We start from the raw sequence: 21,414 nt of genomic DNA, 5'->3' as shown, positions 1-21,414 counted from the left end.
GTTTTTCCTTGTCTCTGTCACCTAGTGCTTGCTCTTGGTGGGAATTGTTGGGCTTCTGTAAATAGCATCATAGAGTACGGTCTAGACCTGCTCTTTTATGAAAAGCGCTGTGAGATAACTGTTGTTGTGATTTGGCGCTATGTAAATAAAATTTAATTGAATTGAAAATCACATATGGACACTTGGTCAAGACCCCTTAGCGCCGCTCTATAGCGCAGTATTGCTTTAGCAAGAATAATAATGCAACATCCGGTTAGACTTTCAAACTAAAACTACTGGTTAATGTTGTAAAACGGCACATGTTTTTTTTAAGTACTTGGTTAGGTTTAGGAAAAGATCATGGTTTGGGTTAAAATAACTATGTAACTTATCTTACGTAAGTTAAGTAACCTTCATTTTGTTACTTACGCAACTTACATAACCTTCGTAACTTTTAACTAAAAACATTCAATGTTGACTTTTTTACATGGGAAATGAACAATAGACTCCTGGGTGAAAGTCTGGTTTCTGGACCACCATCCCCCTCAACCACCCCAACCGCCCCCACCGCCTACTTTGTTCTGACTTTTCCACACCTACCTTTAACATTCATAAATTTTGCTGCAGGGTTTCCCCAGTGTGTTGAACTTTAACACTACTGGTCTCCCCAGTGCGTTACAAACTGTTTCTTTCTCTCCCTGTTTGGGTGAGACAGCTGGCTCATAGAGAGACACCGTAGTTCAGGCTCAAGGATCAAAGATAACGGTGTTTTTTTGGCATCTCATATTTTTACAGACTCACTGTCTCTGCTTTGAATGGATTACATGAGGCCTCCAGATTTAATAAATATAAGAGATAAGAAATAAGAGAAAATGACCTGCTCGAAGAATTTCATAACAAAAATGTGTTGGGGGAGTGGCTTTGGAGGGAGGCCTGAAGGGAGGGCTGGGATTTCTTCAGTTGGATACTTTCAAAATCTAGCTGTCACCTGCTAGCTCTCCAAAGTTACCTACCCTAGCTTTAAGTTACCACAGCCTATTTCCTTTGAGAATGGGAAACACAAGCTGAAATATTTGTTCTGCTATGAAAATAAGTGTTTTACACTTTGTCGTTTTACTTGAAGAATATAGCTTTCTGTCCAGAAATGCTTGTTAATGCATTTGTGGTAGTGCCCTTTCATTAAACTCTGCTGTTGTAAAAGGGTCAGTGACGTGACGCCTACATTTTCTGTTCAACTGCATTTTTTTCATTTAAAAAAAAGGTTGAAACCATAAAAACATAGCATATAAATGCAGGACCTCTCCTATATATGTACTCACTTAGGCTTTAAAAAAACATTCGTTTTTTCTGAAATGTTTTTTTTTTTTTCTGATTATTGAAGTGTCAAAATGTCATGTGGTGCAACCTTCTGGCCATGACTGCCCTATTTGCCCTATTTGGCATGATTACCAGTCATCTACAAAATTGCAAGCATCTGTATTTATATTTACATTATAGTTTTATGCAATTTACAGAAAAAAATAATTAATTAACTACATTTAAGAAGGTGAAAAGTAAATACATTGTATCTAAAATCTTTATTTTACTAAGAAATGTTAAGCATGAAAGGGAAATTAATACATTTTAAAATAAATTACAGTCGCACCACATGACATTTTGTAAGGCTACAGACAGTTAATCTAGCTGAAAAAACACTAACATCACTTAATTTAAAAAAAAACATTCATTTAGGTGAACACAGTATACTTAATGTTTGACTGCAATAAATATTTTTATTTGTTGTATTTTCAAGTCGGCCTGTTGAAAAACTTTATATGCATTGGCCCAAAAACATTGGAATCAATACCTCTTTATTTACTAGTCACAGCAGAAATTATTACATTGGAGGCTAAATTGTTCACAATTTAATAAAGTGAGTTCCATTACTGTATGGTTCTCCTGTTGGTTTAATAGCATTTTACAGGTCATTTTCACTATCAGATGCAGTCCGCAAGAGAAGCCGGTTAATGGCTTGTGTTATTAGAAAGCAAAACAACACTTTCCTTTTTTCAGTGGCTGTTGTAAATTTCCATTTAGATAGTGACAATAAGTTCCCACACATCCTGTTGCAGGCCACCATTACAATGACCAAAGAGATTATTTATCTTTCAGCTGAGAGGGAATATTCTCTGTGCTATTATGTGACTTTAAGCATCATCACCAAAGCCTACGCAGGTTTTGGAAATACTTTTGTTTCAGCAGAGATATTGTATAATTAACTGGATTATTCAAAACAAGAACGCCCTTTAATTAGACATAGAAGACTTAAAAGACAGAGCTTAGTTCATGCCAACTGCCTCAAGCTTGGAGCTGGGTACAGAGGCCTGCAGGCTGGTGTATCACATCATTGACAGTCCCAGCATAACATAATGTCGAAAAACTGAAAGAACTTGCAACACAACATAGAAATAAATGTTATTACTGTAGCCAAAGACTTCTCACTCTAATTGGTTAGGTGTCTTAAAATGTCAATTTTAAAACTTCAGTACGTGTATGCGTGAGTTTGTTGGTGAGCGCCATCTTGTGAGAAAAACACAAACAATAAAAGTGAATTAATAATTTTACCTGAGCTGATACATACAGTTTGACAGCCTGAAGTGCTGGTACAACATAAGGAAGTGTGGAGGGGGAAAAGGTTGCAAAGTGTCTCATGAATACAAATCCCTAATCTGCCAAAAAACAATAAAGCTTTATAACAAAGATGACACTTAAAACCATTACATGTACCACAACAGGGGAGGCCGTATCGATGTGAAAATTTTGTGCAGACCAGTGATTTCAGCAGCTACCCTCAGGCTGATTTCTTTGATTGCAATTTCGGGGGAGTATGTTTTGAAGTGGCTGGTGAAGTCCACAGTATTTTATGTCCAAAGGAAGGGGGTAAACTTTAATTCCGCCTGCTTGAGTTTAGTTGCAGGGCTCTTTTTTTTTTTACTGTTTTTAAGACCTTCCTTCAGCTTTGAGGCATTTAGCCTATAACTGATGACTTGAAAGAAACACATTAGCTGTGCCTTTGAGCTCAAAACACAAGCTGTTGAGTCTCTTTTCTGCTTCTTTCTAACTGTAAAAGGCCCCAGTTGAACACTGCTGTGAAGCAATTTAGCGTGGCACTTCAAACAACTAAACATTAATGATACCACAAGCGATTAAAATCAGAGCCCTTTTCAAATAAAAAACTCACTTATTTTGTCGGCCATCTATGGAGTAGAAAAGCTCTTGTAGCTCCTCAGTAGTCAGGATCCCATCCGCAAAGTAAGCATTGAACTCTTCAAATGACAGCTTGCCATCGTCTGAAACACAGGGGAAATACAGGCACACGTTGTCTACATTATTAGAAGGTCTAACATAAATGTGTTGCCTCTTGAGATCATAAAGTTGAAACAATCAGCCCATTAAAACAGTAGTCCACCAAACATTGAAAAAAACATTGTCATGAGGATTATTCTTAGGGAATTTCCTTGTTTATAACATTGAAGACCGACAAGCAAATAAGGAAAACATAACACATAAAATGCCATTAAATTTGTTTTTTGTTTATATTTTAGCTTTATGTTGTCTAAAAGGCATTTTTCTATTATACCAAAATGGTCTGTCCACCCTGTTACGTATTCCATTTGCACAGGGACTGATCCATGGGTGTCAGGCGCCTGGGGTGATGACTGTCAAAGACAACCACCTAAGATACTAAAAAGCACCTGTGTGCCTAACCTTCATCAGTCTCTGAACAGCCTGGAGAGATAGTCTCTTCACTCAGAGAACCATGGTTGCGTACGATCTCACTCAGTCTTTTATGCGCTTCATGCTGAGCAAACAAAAATTTTGGGGATGACTATATCTATCTAAAAAAATACGAGGCTGGTAAAATTGTGTTTGGATTATTATTTTCATAATTGAAGCACATGTTACTAAGCCTAATCTGAAAATGACTAAAATATCTACAAGATTCCAGCTATATTTGATCTCACAGAACACATGTGTAGCCATCACCAATATGCTTCAACAATTTCTCTAGAGACTTCACTCCTGGTAATCTGAACCTATCATTAGTTGTCTTGTGTCTCACCCCCTTTTTTCTATTTCTGGTGTGACAGCACACTAATTTAACAACATGATGAGCACCATTTTAGTGCAAATTAGTTATTTGCTTTCATCTACAGCCTTTCTACTTTGTTCTTCCGTCTATTCTACTCTTTCTCTGGAGTGTTCACGTTGTCATGGGCTGAAATTATTTTTTAAATTTTCAACAAACATGTTGTTTTTCTGATCACAGTCATTTAGTCTATAAAATGGAAAATAGTTCAAAGAATTATCACAATATTTCCACAGTCCAATTTGACATCTTCAAATTACTTGTTTTGTCAAACCAGCATTCCAAAACCCAAATATAGAAAGTTCGGTAATACTTTCTATGAAGGTCATCGCTATAATGACTTATGCATATATTTATAACACGATATAATGCGTCCATAAGAAATTATAAGAGTTGTTATAATCACTTACAAACATGCAATAGGCGCTATAGCAAAGTTCATAACGTATTATGACCTTTTGATTTAATGTTTTATAACTAATAGTAATACCAGTTTATATCAATGTGTGGCAAGAATCTCCGGCCATGTTCCATAGTACATTATAACCACCGACTCTGCCTCGTTATAAATACAATTTGTTCAAAAAGTGAAGAAACATAAATAAAAGTTGTTTTCCTGCGCAAAATGTGTGTCACTTTACTTAAAGCAAATTAGTTCATATGGTATTATGTCCACCTGTAATATATTATACAGGGATAGATATTTTAACACTTTACTTAAAGCAAACAAAGACATGCTATATAACTTTAAACATTACTATAAGCTATTATTCCATTTTATATCACTAATTGTAAATGGTGACTAAAGTGTATTCATAACGAGGCGGTGGTTATAATGTGTTATGGAACATGGTCGGAGATTCTTGCCACACATTGATATAAACTGGTATTACTATTAGTTATAAAACATTAAATCAAAAGGTCATAATACGTTATGAACTTTGCTATAGCGCCTATTGCATGTTTGTAAGTGATTATAACAACTCTTATAATTTCTTATGGACGCATTATATCGTGTTATAAATATATGCATAAGTCATTATAGCGATGACCTTCATAGAAAGTGTTACCGAAAGTTCTAATCACTAAAACTGTATTACTACAGAAACTGTGCAGAAATATTCCACATAACTTAAAATGGAAGAGACTACATATTTTCAGCAGATTGGACTTTTCTACTTCTCCTCAGAGTAGTTAACTGTGAGCACAGCTTGTTGTGACAGACACTGCACAGAAAAATCAATAACAGCAGATAAATAGCTTGGTTGTCATCTGTGAAGAAGTGCTCCTTCGTGAGCCTACTATCAATCTGTCTCCTGGCACAGATTAGATAGATCAGTCAGCAGTTGGCCTGCCAGAGAGGAACTGCGAGATGTTTTAATCCTCATAAAAGAGCCCATGCCAACATATAGACTGGTGTCTGTGGCGAACATATCTGAGCCATGACAGACACTCAGGCAATCAGAAGTATATCAGAGCGAGTTGGGTACTCAGTCAGACAATGTGAAAAAAAAGGCAGTCCAAAGTGGTCAAAGTAATAAAATGGAGCCAAGCTGGCATACGGACACTGACTGTGAAGTATTTGTTGAATCAGGCAAACACAATGGTTTTGTCATCCACCCATAAAGGAACTATCACCTCTCTTTTTTTTTTTCTTCTTTTTTTTTTACTATTTGGCTGTGGTTTTAAACCTTCTGAGTGCAGGATGACTGCTGGCTCCATAACCCCATTGAGTAATCTGCTTAAATAATGAACCTGTCTACACAAAGACAAGGTCAAATGAGAGCAGTTTAATATGCCACGGAGTTCCAGGTGGCTGACTCAGCAAAACCGAAAACTCAAGGGCAAGCTTGAAGACCATCTGTTCAGCTGGAGCCTCTTTGACAATGCTCTTCATTATCACTGACCAGAATATGTAATACGTGGCCCTCGCCACGTTGGCCTTCTTTCTATCTTTTTCATCATCTGTTAGACAGCCAATCAGAAACCAGAGCTGACTGCAGTCATTATTAGACATTATTCAGAATACTGCAATGAAACCATTGAGCTGCTTATCTTTACAGCAAAATATAATTATTTCAACTATTTCTTTATTATATAAATGTCTCCAACACATCCCCTTAGTATATATTTTATACCAAGTATTTTTAGGGAAGCTACATTCATGCAGTTACATCACACTTTTAAGATTTTATGCCTTTTATAGTCAGTTTATTCAGATCTTCTTTTTGATGCCATCTGTAGTTAGCTTGTGGATCTGAGACTAAAGCTCCCTCCCAACCCTCCACATGTCTTTGTCTCTTCTCACAGTGTTGTATTTGGAAGGCTTCCTATATTTGGGGTGCCAAACTATACAGACAGCAGAAATGCTCAGAAGTGACACTCCTGATAATCTGTTTGATGGACTAATGATGGCTACTGGCTGTCTCTTTAATTCACTTTGACAGTGTGGGGTTAAATGTCTTCTTCATGAAAGAGTATGACTGCAAAAAATACACAAGCCTGGGCCTCTATGTGTTTCTTTTCTTCTATAATTACAGAGGTTCATCATAAAAAAAGGATTTTGATCTGCTTTTTAGATGGCTAGTGAGTCATACTTTCATACATGAGCCATACTGATAACTGTCAACACTTAAAACAACCTGTTTGTGCATGTTAATAAATGAGTGCAAAACACACAAACGTGGGTCTGTTTGCGTTTAGTTAAGGGTTTACAGAGCGCTACTGAAAGTGAAGGTTTGCCTGTGATCCAGGACAGGGAACTACTATCACTTTTTGCCCCTGTGTTAGGAGACACCAGAATTATTGTCCTGATAATGCAGGTATGTGTGTTTAGATTAAAGTCATTAAAGCAGATAACTGATATTAACGTGTCTCAAAACACCTTTGGAAATATCATCATTTCATATCTATCTATCTATCTATGTATATATATATAGTAAATTTACCTTAAAGGTCTAGTGAACATTATGTTCTGTGAAAAAAATATATTTGTCCTGCATATGTTAAATGCCAAACAGCAATCCTACCCTTCATCTCACCCAGGTCCTCATAGGATAATGGTGACAGATGGCATCAAAAGATGCCGTTAAGAGCATAATAAAGATATGCAGTCAGGTGGAGGGGGGGGATTATGTGTTTGTTATTTTAAGATTAATACCTGTTGGTCTCCTCTCAATTTCAGTTGATTCATCCTCACTTTTATCACATGCATCTCTTTTGATGCCTTGAGGGATGTGAGGGCGATGGGAGGATGGAGGAATTAATGCAAACGGGACATCAGTCAAGCATCATTCTCAAGTGATGATTATCATTGATGATGTGTTACACAACTGTTTTGTGTATGACTGGGCTTGTATTGGTTGTGCTGTTCTGTGCTGATTTGTTGTCGTATGGCAGAGTTTCTCAACTTTGGGGTCAGGAGGACACCAAATGAGATCACTTAATAAGCAGAATGGGTTGAGAGGAATTTCAAGATTTGATATGTTGATATACATTTTTGATGGGGTTTTGAAAATGTTGTTACCTACCAGTGGCCATATTGCGCTAAGCGTGTCGACTCATTTCCGTTTCCAGTGCTTGTGTGTTGGTACCGTGTTGTGCTGCTCTCGCTAAATAACAGTTACATTTGTTTGATTACAGCGGCCAACTGTTCGCTAAACACTTATTCTTTACAGTAATTTTGCCTAAGCACTCACAGTTCTTTCCATCTTTTAGTGACTGCTGTTCAATCTCATAGTTGTTCTAAAGTTTTGGTAGCTGACGCTACAGTACTTTAGCTTAGCTGTTAGCGACTTTAGCTTAGCAGCTAGCGATGGCTTCTCATTCTCCCTCTCTCTCTCCTACTTTCTCCTGCTCGGTGTGTCAGATGTTCAGTTACTCCTCTGCCTCCTTTAGCGGTAATGGTACGTGTAATAAGTATAGTTTATTTATAGACATGGAGGCGAGGCTCAGTGATTCAGAAGTCCGGCTCCACACCTTGGTAGATCAGTCTTTAGCTACTGTAGCTAGCCAGTTCCCGGTAGTCGGTGCGGAACGGCCTGAGTTAGCCTCTGGTAGCCGTCCCCCGGCATCCCCTATGCAGCCAGGAAGGGGGGGGGGGCTGGGTGACTGTCCGAAGGAGGAATAGTCATAAGCATTCAAAGTCCACGGGGCATCATCAACCTGTTCACGTTTCTAACAGATTTTCCCCACTCAGCGACACACCCGCTGAGAAACCAACTCTGATCATTGGCAGCTCCATTTTGAGAAACGTGAAGTTAGCGAAGCCAGCGGCCATAGTTAAGTGCATCCCTGGGGCCAGAGCGGGCGACATTGAGTCTTATTCGAAACTGCTGGCTAAGGATAAACGTAAATACAGTAAGATTGTTATTCACGTCGGCGGTAATGACTCCCGGTTACGCCAATCGGAGGTCACTAAGATTAATGTTGAGTCGGTGTGTACATATGCAAAAACAATGTCGGACACCGTAGTTTTCTCTGGACCCCTGCCAAATCTGACCAGTGATGACATGTATAGCCGCATGTCGTCATTCCGCCGCTGGTTGTCGAGGTGGTGTCCAGCAAACGATGTGGGCTTTGTTGATCATTGGCAGACTTTCTGGGGAAGACCTGGTCTGATCCGGAGAGACGGCATCCATCCCACTTGGGAAGGAGCAGCTCTCATTTCTAGAAATCTGGCCAAGTTTATTAGTGGACCAAATCCATGACAACCCAGAGTTGAGACCAGGGGCAGAGTCGCAGTTTAACACACTTCTCTGCCCTTCTTTTTCAGCAGTTACCCACCCAAAACCCTACGCAGAGTCGCAGTCTAACACACTTCTCTGCTCCTCCATTTCAGGAGTTACTTAGTGAAAATCCTATAGTGACGGTGTCTGCCCCCGACCATCAAAATTATTTAAAAAGGTAAACAGAAGAGGAGCTGTGCATAAAAACCTCATAAAAATTAAAATCACAAGAGCAATAGTGCAAATGAATAGGAGAGTTAAATGTGGACTCTTAAACATCAGATCTCTCTCTTCTAAAGGTGTACTAGTAAATGAACTAATATCAGATTATGATATTGATTTATTTGGTCTTACTGAAACCTGGCTGGGTGATGGAGAATATGTTAGCCTAAATGAATCCACCCCTCCCAGTCATATTAATACTCACATTCCTCGAGGCACAGGCCGAGGAGGTGGAGTTGCAGCTATCTTCGACTCTAGCCTACTAATCAGCTCTAAACCTAAACTAAACTATAACTCATTTGAAAGTCTTGTTCTTAGTCTTTCGCACCCAAGTTGGAAATCACTGCAACCAATTCTTTTTGTTATAGTGTACCGAGCACCTGGTCCGTACTCTGAATTCTTATCTGAATTTGCAGAGTTTTTGTCAACTTTAGTCCTTAAAACGGACAAAGTTATTATTGTAGGGGATTTTAATATTCATGTGGATGTTGAGAATGACAGCTTTAGTACTGCGTTTATCTCTTTGTTAGATTCCATCGGCTTCTCTCAGAGTGTTCATGAACCGACTCACTGTTTTAACCACACCCTCGACCTTGTTTTGGTGTATGGTATTGAAATTGAACATTTAGTGGTGTTCCCACAGAATCCCTCTTTATCCGACCACTGTTTGATAACTTTTGAGTTTGTATTGCTGAACTACACGCCATTGGGCAAAAATTTCTATACAAGATGTCTGTCTGATAGTGCTATAGCTAAATTTAAGGATGCGATTCCATCAGCTCTAAATACATTATCTAGTCACAAAGTAACGGAGGACTCCTATGCTAATTTCAGTCCCTCCCAAATCGATCATCTTGTTGATAGTGCTGCAGGCTCGCTGCGAATGACACTCGACTCTGTAACCCTCTAAAAAAGAAAATAATAAAACAAAGATGGTTAGCTCCATGGTATAATACTGAAACTCGCAAATTAAAGCAAATATCACGGAAACTTGAGAGGAATTGGCGTTCCACCAAAGTGGAAAATTCTCGTTTAATTTGGCAAGATAGTCTTAAAACTTATAGGAAGGCCCTCCGTAATGCCAGAGCAGCGTACTACTCGTCATTAATAGAGGAAAATAGGAACAACCCCAGGTTTCTTTTCAGCACTGTAGCCAGGCTGACAGAGAGTCACAGCTCTATTGAGCCAAGTATTCCCATAGCTCTCAGTAGTTACGATTTCATGAGCTTCTTTAATGATAAAATTCTAGCTATTAGAGACAAAATTCACCAAGACCTGCCCTCAATTGGCACCGACTTATCTCTTAACTCAGGAACCTTAGAAACAGCTGTAGAACCAGATACATGTTTAGACTGTTTTGCTTCCCTCAATCTTTACCAACTAACTTCAATAATTTCTTCATCTAAACCATCAACCTGCCTCTTAGACCCCATCCCGACTAGGTTGCTTAAAGATGTTTTACCCTTAGTCAGCACTTCTGTACTAGATATGATCAATCTATCTTTATCAACAGGCTATGTACCGCAGTACTTTAAAGTAGCTGTAATTAAACCTCTTCTGAAAAAGCCCAAACTTGATCCGGATGTTTTAGCCAACTATAGACCTATATCTAACCTTCCATTTCTCTCTAAGGTTCTGGAGAAAGCAGTTGCTAAACAGCTGTGTGACTTTCTACAGAGCAATAGTTTATTTGAGGATTTTCAGTCAGGATTTAGAGCTCATCATAGCACAGAGACAGCACTGGTGAAAATTACTAATGACCTCCTTATTGTATCAGACAAAGGACTTGTCTCTGTACTGGTTTTATTAGATCTTAGTGCTGCATTTGATACCATTGACCATCAGATCCTATTGCAGAGACTGGAATATTTCATTGGCATTAAAGGAACCGCTCTAAGCTGGTTTAAGTCCTATTTATCAGATCGAGTTCAGTTTGTACATGTTAACGATGAGTCCTCCATGCACACCAAAGTTACTCATGGAGTTCCTCAAGGATCTGTCCTCGGACCAATCCTCTTCACTTTATATATGCTTCCCTTAGGCAATATTATCAGGAAACATTCCATAAGCTTTCATTGTTATGCAGATGATACTCAGTTATATCTATCGATCAAGCCAGATGAAACTCATCAGTTAGCTAAACTTTAAATGTGCCTTCAAGATGTTAAAACCTGGATGACCTGTAATTTTCTCATGTTAAACTCAGATAAAACTGAAGTTATTGCTCTGGGGCCTAAGCACCTCCGTGACGCATTATCTAAAGATATAGTTTCCCTGGATGGCATCGCCCTGGCCTCCAGCACCACTGTGAGGAATCTTGGAGTTATCTTTGATCAGGACATGTCGTTTAAGTCTCACATTAAGCAAATTTCAAGGACCGCCTTTTTTCACCTACGTAATATTGCGAAAATCAGGAACATCCTGTCTAAAAATGATGCAGAAAAACTAGTCCATGCATTTGTTACTTCTAGGCTGGATTACTGCAATTCCTTATTATCAGGCTGCTCGAAAAAGTCCATTAAGACTCTTCAGCTGATCCAGAATGCTGCAGCACGTGTTCTGACAGGAACCAGGAAAAGAGATCATATTTCTCCTGTTTTAGCTTCTTTGCATTGGCTTCCAGTAAAATCCAGAATAGAATTTAAAATCATTCTTCTTACCTACAAAGCTCTTAATGGTCAGGCACCATCTTATCTTGAAGAGCTCATAGTGCCTTACTACCCCACCAGAGCACTGCGCTCCCAGAATGCAGGGTTACATGTGGTTCCTAGAGTCTCCAAAAGTAGACTAGGAGCCAGAGCGTTCAGCTATCAAGCTCCTCTCCTGTGGAACCAGGTTCCAGTTTGGGTTCAGGAGGCAGACACCATCTCCACATTTAAGAGTAGGCTTAAGACTTTCCTCTTTGATAAAGCTTATAGTTAGGGCTGGCTCAGGTGAGTCCTGAACCATCCCTTAGTTATGCTGCTATAGGCCTAGACTGCCGGGGGATTTCCCATGATGCACTGAGCTCCTCTCTCCTCTACTTTCTCTCCCTCTGTATGCAACCTCATCCCATTATTGCATGTTACTAACACAACTTCTCCCCTTTCTGGTAGTCTTGTGCTTTCTCGTCCCTCTCCTCTCTCCTCCTATCACTTCCTGCAGGTTTTCTGGCTCTGGAGCTGTGGAGTCTGGATCTGTGGCTACGGGTCACCTGCTGCCCCCGTGTTCCTGCTCGACACCCTCTGCTGCAACGACTATTGTTGCTAGTCTTATTGTTATTATTGTTATTATAATCATTAACATTACGATGGTTACCATTAACACTATTATAAATATCTGTACCATTTTTCATTTAGTCTATAGCAACATTACCTTCACTGTCTGTACCTCTGTCTGTATATTGTGTAGGCTGCCTCCCCCCCCCCCCCCCCCCTCTCTCTCTCTCTCTCTCCCCTCTCTCTCCCCTCTCTCTCTCCCTCTCTCTCTCTCTCCCCCAACCGGTCGAGGCAGATGGCCGCCCACCCTGAGCCATGGTTCTGCTCGAGGTTTCTGCCTCTTAAAAGGAAGTTTTTCCTTGCCTGTGTCGCCTAGTGCTTGCTCTTGGTGGGAACTGTTGGGCTTCTGTAAATATCATCACAGAGTATGGTCTAGACCTGCTCTTTTATGAAAAGCGCTGTGAGATAACTGTTGTTGTGATTTGGCGCTATATAAATAAAATTGAATTGAATTGAATTGAATATTCTATAACTGCTCATTAAAGTAAATGCTATTGTATTTGATGCTATATTTCTCTAAAATGTATTGCTATATTTATTTTTTCCATATGTTCTGTACATGCTAGTAGTACAGTGTGTTGATCTTTTATTTGATCCTTGACTTTTTTTCATGCTTTTTGATCCAGCACCTGTAGAAGGTTTTTTGTCTGTGCTTACCCAACACCCTTTTTCTCTTTGTGTCCTTCCACAGAAATCCAACTGTATGATGCACATTTGACCTTAAATCAACACATGTATAACAGCCACCACTAAATAAGTATTTTCTCAAATACAGAAATGTTTAAAATGCATTTAAACATCCAGCCATCGATCAATGTTGTTTTATCAAAAATTGTGAGCATTAAAATGTCAATTACTTTCATCTACTCTATATCTCATATCTTATATCCCAAACGCTAGGCGGTGCCTTTAACTTAATAAATCATTCATGCATGGCCTAATGCCACATAAGAAACACACACAGGTTCTCTAAGCCTATCACTGATTCCAGAAACACTCATAACATACACATTATGTATATTATGAACACAACTTAAGAAGCATTGCTCCTGTCATGTTTCCAGTGACTGTGAAGCTATTTCTGGAATGTGTTCACAGAGCAAAACAATTAGTTTCCTTGTGAGTAATGAATCACAGTCAGCAAATGAATCACACTCTGCATCAGTAACTGCTGACCTGGTTTAAAGGAAACAGGAAATATTTAAACAGACACAATACTTTTTTATGTCTTATTCACTTAAAATTAGACTATAAACTTTTTATTTCATGTTATCTATGATGTTTTCAATGATGCTCTGATGTTACAAGGTTACCTGGCTTGAAACAGAAAGGCTGCATGGGGCTTCAAGAAAACAATGTGCATTTAGTTAGAATCATACATAGTACATGGATTAGGCCCAACTATAACTTTTATTATTGAAGGAATTTGTCTGTACAGTAAAATAAACCACCAGTATGTTGAACGCAGATGTGGCAGAGAATATTCTCAGCACACCTGAAGAATAAGGCACGATGTGATGTCCTTCTTTAAAGTGAACCAAAATCTAAACAGTTAAAGCCTTCAGACCGCACACTGCTGCACAGGAAAGTCCATTATTACTGCAAAAGAAATCATACTGTAGGTTGAGCCAAACACAATATGCAAAAATTGCTCTTTAATACTGAACCAGAAAAATCCCTTAGGAATTTCAAGGTGAGGAAAAAATGTTTCCATAGAAATTGTTAAGCTGCTGGTTCTTCTATACGGCAGGACAAATACACAGTATGTGGCCCTTTCTCCTTTATGGTTGAGAAAGAATAGTCTAAACAAAGTGCTCAGAGGATCAGCGTAAACAAAAACCAAATGAGCAATTGAGAAAGTCCTATAAAGTAGGGCACAAAGTAGGCCGCGCTCTTATCTCTCCAAAGGTTAGTCCCATTGCAGCCTCTCCTAAGTGGTTTCTAAATTCCCATGGATGCATCACAGCTTCAAAAGCAACTAGCATTACTAAGAGTCTTGGTTCTTTACGGTACACTCCCATGCACTACTGTATACCCAAACCATTTCCAATTCTGGTATTCTTAGTATCAATGCTCTACTTAAGTTCCACCAGGCCATCTGTGACAACGTACGTGATATCAGCTGCCTTCCAGATTCCATATCCTTTTTTAAGCCTGTATGCTACTTTTAGATAGCATATCCTTCTGCTTCTCTATTCTCCACCTCACTAATGGTCTGAAGCTCCATGGCTTTTTCCTCCACATTGGAGCAGATGTCAAGCAGTGAGGTTCATTGAAAGCTGCCACACCAGAACGTGCGTTCCATATCTACAGGAAATCTGGGTATCTGGATAAGGATAAATCTGAATCTTTTATAAGGACACAGTTTTTTTAAACCTAAATCTAAGCTGCTATATGTAAAATATTCAAACAAGATTACTGATCTGTGACCATTATGCCAATTAGGTTGTGAAGTTGTGGTGTGAGATGGCTAATTATCCTCAGGATTTCATGCACTAGGGTAATAGTCAGTCTTAAACCATTAAATGTTTGGAGTACAAACTTTGAATTTGATGGATAAAATTTTTTGCAGTTCTTTCACCTCTTTTTTTTATCTTTAACAAAACTATTCCAACTCCAAGTCCACAACTCGCCACAACTTTGTAGTTGAAAAATACTGTACAATTTGGTGATACTGTTAAAAGTTCCTGCTAAGTTTGGGTGTTTGTTTGAGTAGGCAAGGCTAAATTGTTTACCAATTCACGTAATGTTCTAGCTAACGAGTTGCAGCTCTCACGCCCTGCGATGGACTGGCGACCTGTCCTGGGTGTACCCTGCCTTTCGCCCGATGTCAGCTGGCTCCAGCCCCCCGCGACCCTGTACGCAGGATGAGCGGTTGACGATGGATGGATGGATGGATGGATGGATGGATGGATGGATGGATGGATGGATGGATATTTTCCACCTATGTTAAGTTTTCATTGGTTGTGCAGGAAAAATAATAATAAAGGCTTTCAGAGTTCAGCAAACTGTTAGTTAAACATTAAACTGTTGGTTACTTTAAAACAAACTTTCATCTGGTTGATCACAGGGATATGTGAATATTTGATCTGTTAACTGATTGCCTGTCAGTTTTATCTCATGACTCATTAGACAGAGAAATGGTCGATCAGCTCGGTCAGTGCTCTTGTGAAGAGATAGACCAAATAGGCCTATAGATGTATTGCGAAATGTTTTCATGGTACCTTGGAAAAATATTGTTGAAATACAAAAATATAGCAGTTTATTTTGATACATAGTGTGGCTGCTGTAATTTGTAGTTTATTTTGACACTTAAAATTAGGATATTTGGTGTCTTATTTTAAGATATATTTTGATTTATTTTTGCCCATCCCGGGCATTCTATATGTGTTTTCCTTTTAGATTAAAATACCTCCTTCTCTCTCCCCACCATCCTTTCTCCACAACTGGTTCAGTGATGACAGTCATATCAGCAGAGCTTATTATAATAAGAATCTAACAGTGAATATATTTGGCTTGAAGCCACAGAACAATTCAAGACTCATCGAAGGTTAAGAGCTGTTGAGAAGTAATTTCTGTTTGGAGGCGTGCAGATTCCAGCCTCTGTAAATGCAACAATGTCCTGTTGATCTCCACGCTTTGTTAATTTGCTTTGGCACCTGTTAGACAGAAATATATATCTTTTTAGGCAGGGCATTCGTAGCCACAGCACCAGCAGAGGACAGTTCTTATTAGAATATTTAAAATCTCATGTGTGCTAAAGTAATATTTCATTGTAAATATGTTATTTGTCAGGCACCATCTGTACATGGAACATTCAAGTTAGTTCTATTTTTTTTCTATGGTGCGATGTCAAAGATGTGTAAGATATGGCCATATGAACTAACATTAATCAAAGACATCTATGTGTTGCACAGATATCTACTGAACTTAGCATGCTAACCAGCTAGCCCAGGCCTGTCCTGTGTTACAGACAGACAGACAGACAGACAGATAGATAGATAGACAGATAGATAGATAGATAGATAGAACTTTATCGATAAATTGACACAGATTACAAAAATTTTGTCTTTGCACTGTTACAACGATCACCAACTCTGGTTTGGTCAAAATAAACCATACAAAATAAGTATGTTAGTTATATCACATGACTTACAAACGTTTGGTTTCACATGGGACACAAACAGTGGTCTCCTGGGTGAAAGTCCTGTATTTGATTATGGCCACTAGAGGGTCTAACAATAAACGTAAATATGGGTCATAATAAGCTGCTTGCACAAACAACCTATACAGCCATATTTTCGGGGAGGACGGGCTGGTAAGCCAGTTTGTGTCCCTCCTTCTCTTCTGTACTTGATATCTGCACTCTAAAAGCTTTAGCTAGCATTTGCACTAGAAAACAAATGCCTGTTGTTTTGCCAAAGGTATTAAGACAAACATGGAAACATTTTGTGCCATTACTGCAGGATAGTTTAAACACAGAAAAAGTCAATCAAAACAACGACAAATTTCAGTTATTGATATCCATCTCACAGAATAAAGGGCACAGGATTTTGTTCTGAACTCAACAACAGTAAGTGTTTTAGTCCTCGAGGAAACACAACACACGGGTCTTCATTTCAAGAAAAGCTTTTAGAGATTTACTACGAATCTGACCACACATACTGCATAACCTACAGCTAAACAAAACAAGTTCAGTCACATTTCCTGGGGCTTGTTCAAAACTGCAAAGTCAAGACAATAACTTAAGCAAAACTCTGTCAGTCATTTTGAAGCAGACAAAGTTTCCCTCATGTGCAAAATCAGAAATACAAAATATAATTTCATAATAAAATGTTTAATCAAATTAAATGTTTATGTTCTATTATACAAGATAAGAGTGTAAAATAGTGTGTCATGCACATGACTGACATGCAGTTAGAGCATGATCAGGTCATGGTTTGAGTGTGTGGAAAAAGCACAAATGCGACCAATTTTTCTAAATAACCGTCGCTGGTTTACCATATAAATATAACACAAATAATATTTACTTGAAATTACTGAAAACTCAATGATGATAAAAGGATGGTAAATAAGCTTTTATATTGTAATGTGTTGTACTTGGGATTAAAGCTGCAATTTATATATTTTCAAAGTAAAAAAAAATTACTGTAAATTTCCTAAAATAATAATAAGACATAACTAATGATGTTTTGAGAAGAAAGAAGTTAACATTTTTTTATTATAGTTGTTTCTTACAGTAGTTTATTCTGCTTCAGTCAGTAGTTCTTGTATGCTAAATATATTGGTAGGATTTAAGGCCCCTATACACTGCGCAATAAAAGTGATCTTACAAGGTCATTGTATTTCACTGTGCGACACAGGACTAAAGAAAACGTGCAATCTTTGGCAAACTGTATAACATCTATTTTGAGGGGTGGATGTTAGATGTAGAATGTCTGGACTGCCTGGATACTATCGTATTAACAGAAAATAGCACTTAACAATTGATACTATATGTCATCCATGATATATGCATGCCAGTGTGGTATGTACAGTAGTCTTGGCCAGTGTATTCTGTGTCATGTCATGCCATAATCTGATTGGTTGTAGACATGGTCATAGCAGCAGTTCTTTCATTTCATACAATCTCTAAATTGGACATAAGTGAATGTGACTTTTAGTGCAACGAAGGACCACTGACTACTTTTCTCGAAACCTAGGTTACCTTGTTTGCACCTAGTAATAAAGCCATGTTATTATATTGTTATGATTCACTGCTAGAAAAAATAACTTTGCTCAGCCTGCGTTAACATGACTCATTCATTTGTAAACAGCACCCAGTCATCTGCGTCGACGCTGACAGAGAGATTGTGTGACACGTTCTTGCAGTCATGGCTATAATCCAGCATCTTAACATCATTTTAATTGGGCGGAGAGACTTGTTGGAGCATGAAGAGGAATTCATGCAAATCCATTATTTCTCCACCCAGATTGTCTGAGGCATAATAACAAGTGGAAGAATTTGGGGAAACAACAAGCATGCATCATGGCAAATTATTCATCACCGAACATGTTATGTTCTGTTTACTCACCATTTTTGTCTGCTCTGCGGAAAATCTAAAAAAAAAAAAAAAAAGACAGAGAGGGGAGGAAATGGTTATGACCTGTAGACAAACATCACTAAAGGGATTCTCTCAATAAGCAGGTACAGATTGTTAAGAATCATGGCAATTTGTCATAAAAACACAATAGGATGTTTAACATCTGCTGTAGAAGGTTTATTTGTTCTGCTGCACCGAACAGAAACACCACATGGACAAGAAAAACAAAGGCTGTTATGTGTGAGTCAAGTCATGATGAATGCCAATTGGTAGTACTGCATATGACAGCTCTAAAATAGGTTTAACAATTATCACTTCAGAAGTAAATTTTAGAAGAAGTGTGAGGCCACTGAGTAGCAAAGTGGCTAAATTGTCATGTGTTCCATTTGTTTGAATGTCATTTGTTGGGTTTGATTAGATTTCGGGGCTAATGGTGATTTTGTAACTATTAATTAATGCATATAGTGTAGGTGTAAACATTTGTTAATTGTACTGTATACTTTGTTGTTGCCAAGGTAACAACTAATAGGGATCCAGATTAACAATAAACAGAAGAGAAATGGCCACAAGCTGAGGCTCATCAATGGCAGCTGATCTCCCTGAGCACTGAAATTCACTGTGCAGAGTGGCCTATTTAAAAGGTTTGGCTCCATGCATCCATCACTGCTACTGCTGCTAGCGGCTCCTGTGACAGCTAACTGCATTCACTGGCCGGTGGCTGCAACTGCAAGCTGAACACCCACCACTCCAGGCTTCACCCATATGTGAGTCCACACATCCTGAGGATATGTCTGCGGGCCGTTTTTCCAGCAGACATTTTAACGAGTCATAGAAGGAAAAGCACAGGTGCAATTAATGATGTTAACGACAGCTGAATTAGGTGTTCCAATTCCAGAGCCGATGCTATCGTGCATGCTGGCTCATTTACTGGTTCACAATTAAACAGAGCCATTATTAGTGTTGCACCTGTGCTCTTCCTGCAGCCACAAAATCTGCTATAAAAAATGCCCACTTGAGATATTGCGGCTGCCAACTGTTATTTCCACCGCTGTATTGCAACCTTTAAATACTGAAATGTTATTCTGTTTAAGCTGATTCATGAACTGTTAGTTCAACTTAATTAATTATATCAATGTGTTGGGGGTCTTCTTTGTGGTCTAATTTGTTGACATATGTATACAGACAACAACCCTGACGTATTAGGCCTTGCTACTTTCACTCTAATCCCACTGGGGGTCTCTGGTGCACTATGAGATGGCTTGTGATTTGCATGGGAGGCCACAAAACTGAAGTTGGTTGTATTTGTTATAATAGCAACTATGATGCTTCTGAATGAACAAGGTATAAATGAGCACTTCACAAACTCAAAAAATACCACCTCAAAAACTCAAGATTTACAAGATTTTGTTGCCATTAAGGCAAAAAAATCTTTTATAAGCTTCACAAATCTCTTTTTAAATTGCACAGATATTGTTTAGATACTTTAGGTTATATGCATTCAGTCATGCATAGTGAAAAAAATGCAAACCCAAAAACAAGAAGGATGAATGCAGGATTGGTTGAAGGAAAATTACAGTTTCCAATTGCAGTCACAACATCAACACACACAACATGATTTTAAAAGACTAAATTGCATATTTTACATAAAGATTTGTTCTGCAATGAGCGGCAAATGTATTAGTTACTTACTGTAAGGTTATATATTGGTGTTTGAGGTGCAACGTGATGAAAGTGTCAAACTTAGGAAAAAGTTCATTTTTTTGTTGTTGTACTGGTTAATATGTAATTCACGTCAACTGAAGCACAACGAAAAGTATGGACATTTATATTGTTTATTTTGCTGTGCTTCCGTTCTAATGTATTTACTTATGTTATTATTCCATTTAATATTTTCTGAAGATGTGGTGATATCTTACATACTTGAAAGTACTGTGAAATACCTGATGCTACAACAAGCATTTTGTTTTATTACCTCAGGGACCACAGACTGCACTGGGCAACCGCACAAACAGTCAGGTTTTAAATAAGTCCCCAATGTAACCATAATCACTAAACCACTTCCCTGGGCTGAAAACAAAGGTTAGTTAGTGCCCTCCAAATGCCTATTACAATCATCCATTGAATTGTTTAGTTAGATGCGCACACAATCAAAGTTGAAGCAGTTTGAAGGAGCTCTTGAAAATCCAATAGATGTTTACAATTGACTGCTTGGGTGGCAATTTTAATGCCCACCTTAAGTCCCTCCCTGTCACCCCCATGTAACACCAATAAAGCTAGTGACTAAAATATTATCATGGCCAAAAATATAAAAATAACCTCTGCATTTAACCTATAAAACTATCACAATTCTTCAACAAATGCCACATTTATTAAATCAGCAGATTAATACCACTTTATTACAAATACAAGCAGCACCGTTATCAACCAGAGGCACAGAATACAGCAGGAAACCTACATGAATAAATCATCATTGATTTTGCAAAGAAGTTATGCCATTAAAAAGAACAAAATGTGACCTGTTGTATTCTATTGATTCTATTCCGTTCCCTTTGTTTGGTGTTTCCATTGTTGGACAATGGTCAGGACTGACATGCTTGTCAGTTGTGACCTACAGGTTATTCATAACAGTAGAACCTGCCCCTCACTTTCATTTTCCATAGGTCAACAAGCTCAAGGTCTGCACTTCTGCCCCATTTGTCAATGTGTATCGCTCTACAGCTTCAGTCAACTAATAACAAGAGCCATTTCAAACCACTCCACAACACACTCATAGCTCTATTTTTTATTCACCTGTCTAGACTCGAAGATGACTGTAAAGCTGCAAATTGCTGTCCACCAATTCATATTGTACCTGTAGGTATGCCACATTATTGCTTTAGGCTTCTGTGTGCTGTACAGCACATCTTTTCCCTTCTTAGTCATCAGGCTTTATCCTTTGGCACTGTAACCCATTAATGCAGTATTTTTCCCCCTGGTGCTCAATTTAATGTAGAAGAGATACAGTACTGTTAAACTTG

The 21,414-nt window shown here is 38.4% G+C and overlaps 1 protein-coding gene across 1 annotated transcript in view; it reads right to left on the bottom strand.

Moving 5' to 3' along the window:
- Positions 1-21,414, bottom strand: part of necab3 (N-terminal EF-hand calcium binding protein 3) — a 47,874-nt gene that overhangs the window by 23,704 nt on the left and 2,756 nt on the right. The window contains exons 2-3 of the mRNA XM_038697377.1: positions 18,389-18,413; positions 3,200-3,308 (exon numbers count right to left, since the gene is read on the bottom strand). Coding sequence (XP_038553305.1) covers positions 3,200-3,308; positions 18,389-18,413 — 134 coding nt within the window. The remainder of the gene's footprint in view (positions 1-3,199; positions 3,309-18,388; positions 18,414-21,414) is intronic.

This window comes from Micropterus salmoides, unplaced genomic scaffold, assembly GCF_014851395.1.
Source record: "Micropterus salmoides isolate LMB-PRFRI ecotype aquatic unplaced genomic scaffold, ASM1485139v1 Ms_hic_scaffold_4, whole genome shotgun sequence".
Taxonomy (NCBI): domain Eukaryota; kingdom Metazoa; phylum Chordata; class Actinopteri; order Centrarchiformes; family Centrarchidae; genus Micropterus; species Micropterus salmoides.
Note: the sequence above shows the minus strand (reverse complement) of the source record. Positions and strands in the feature narration are given on the sequence as shown.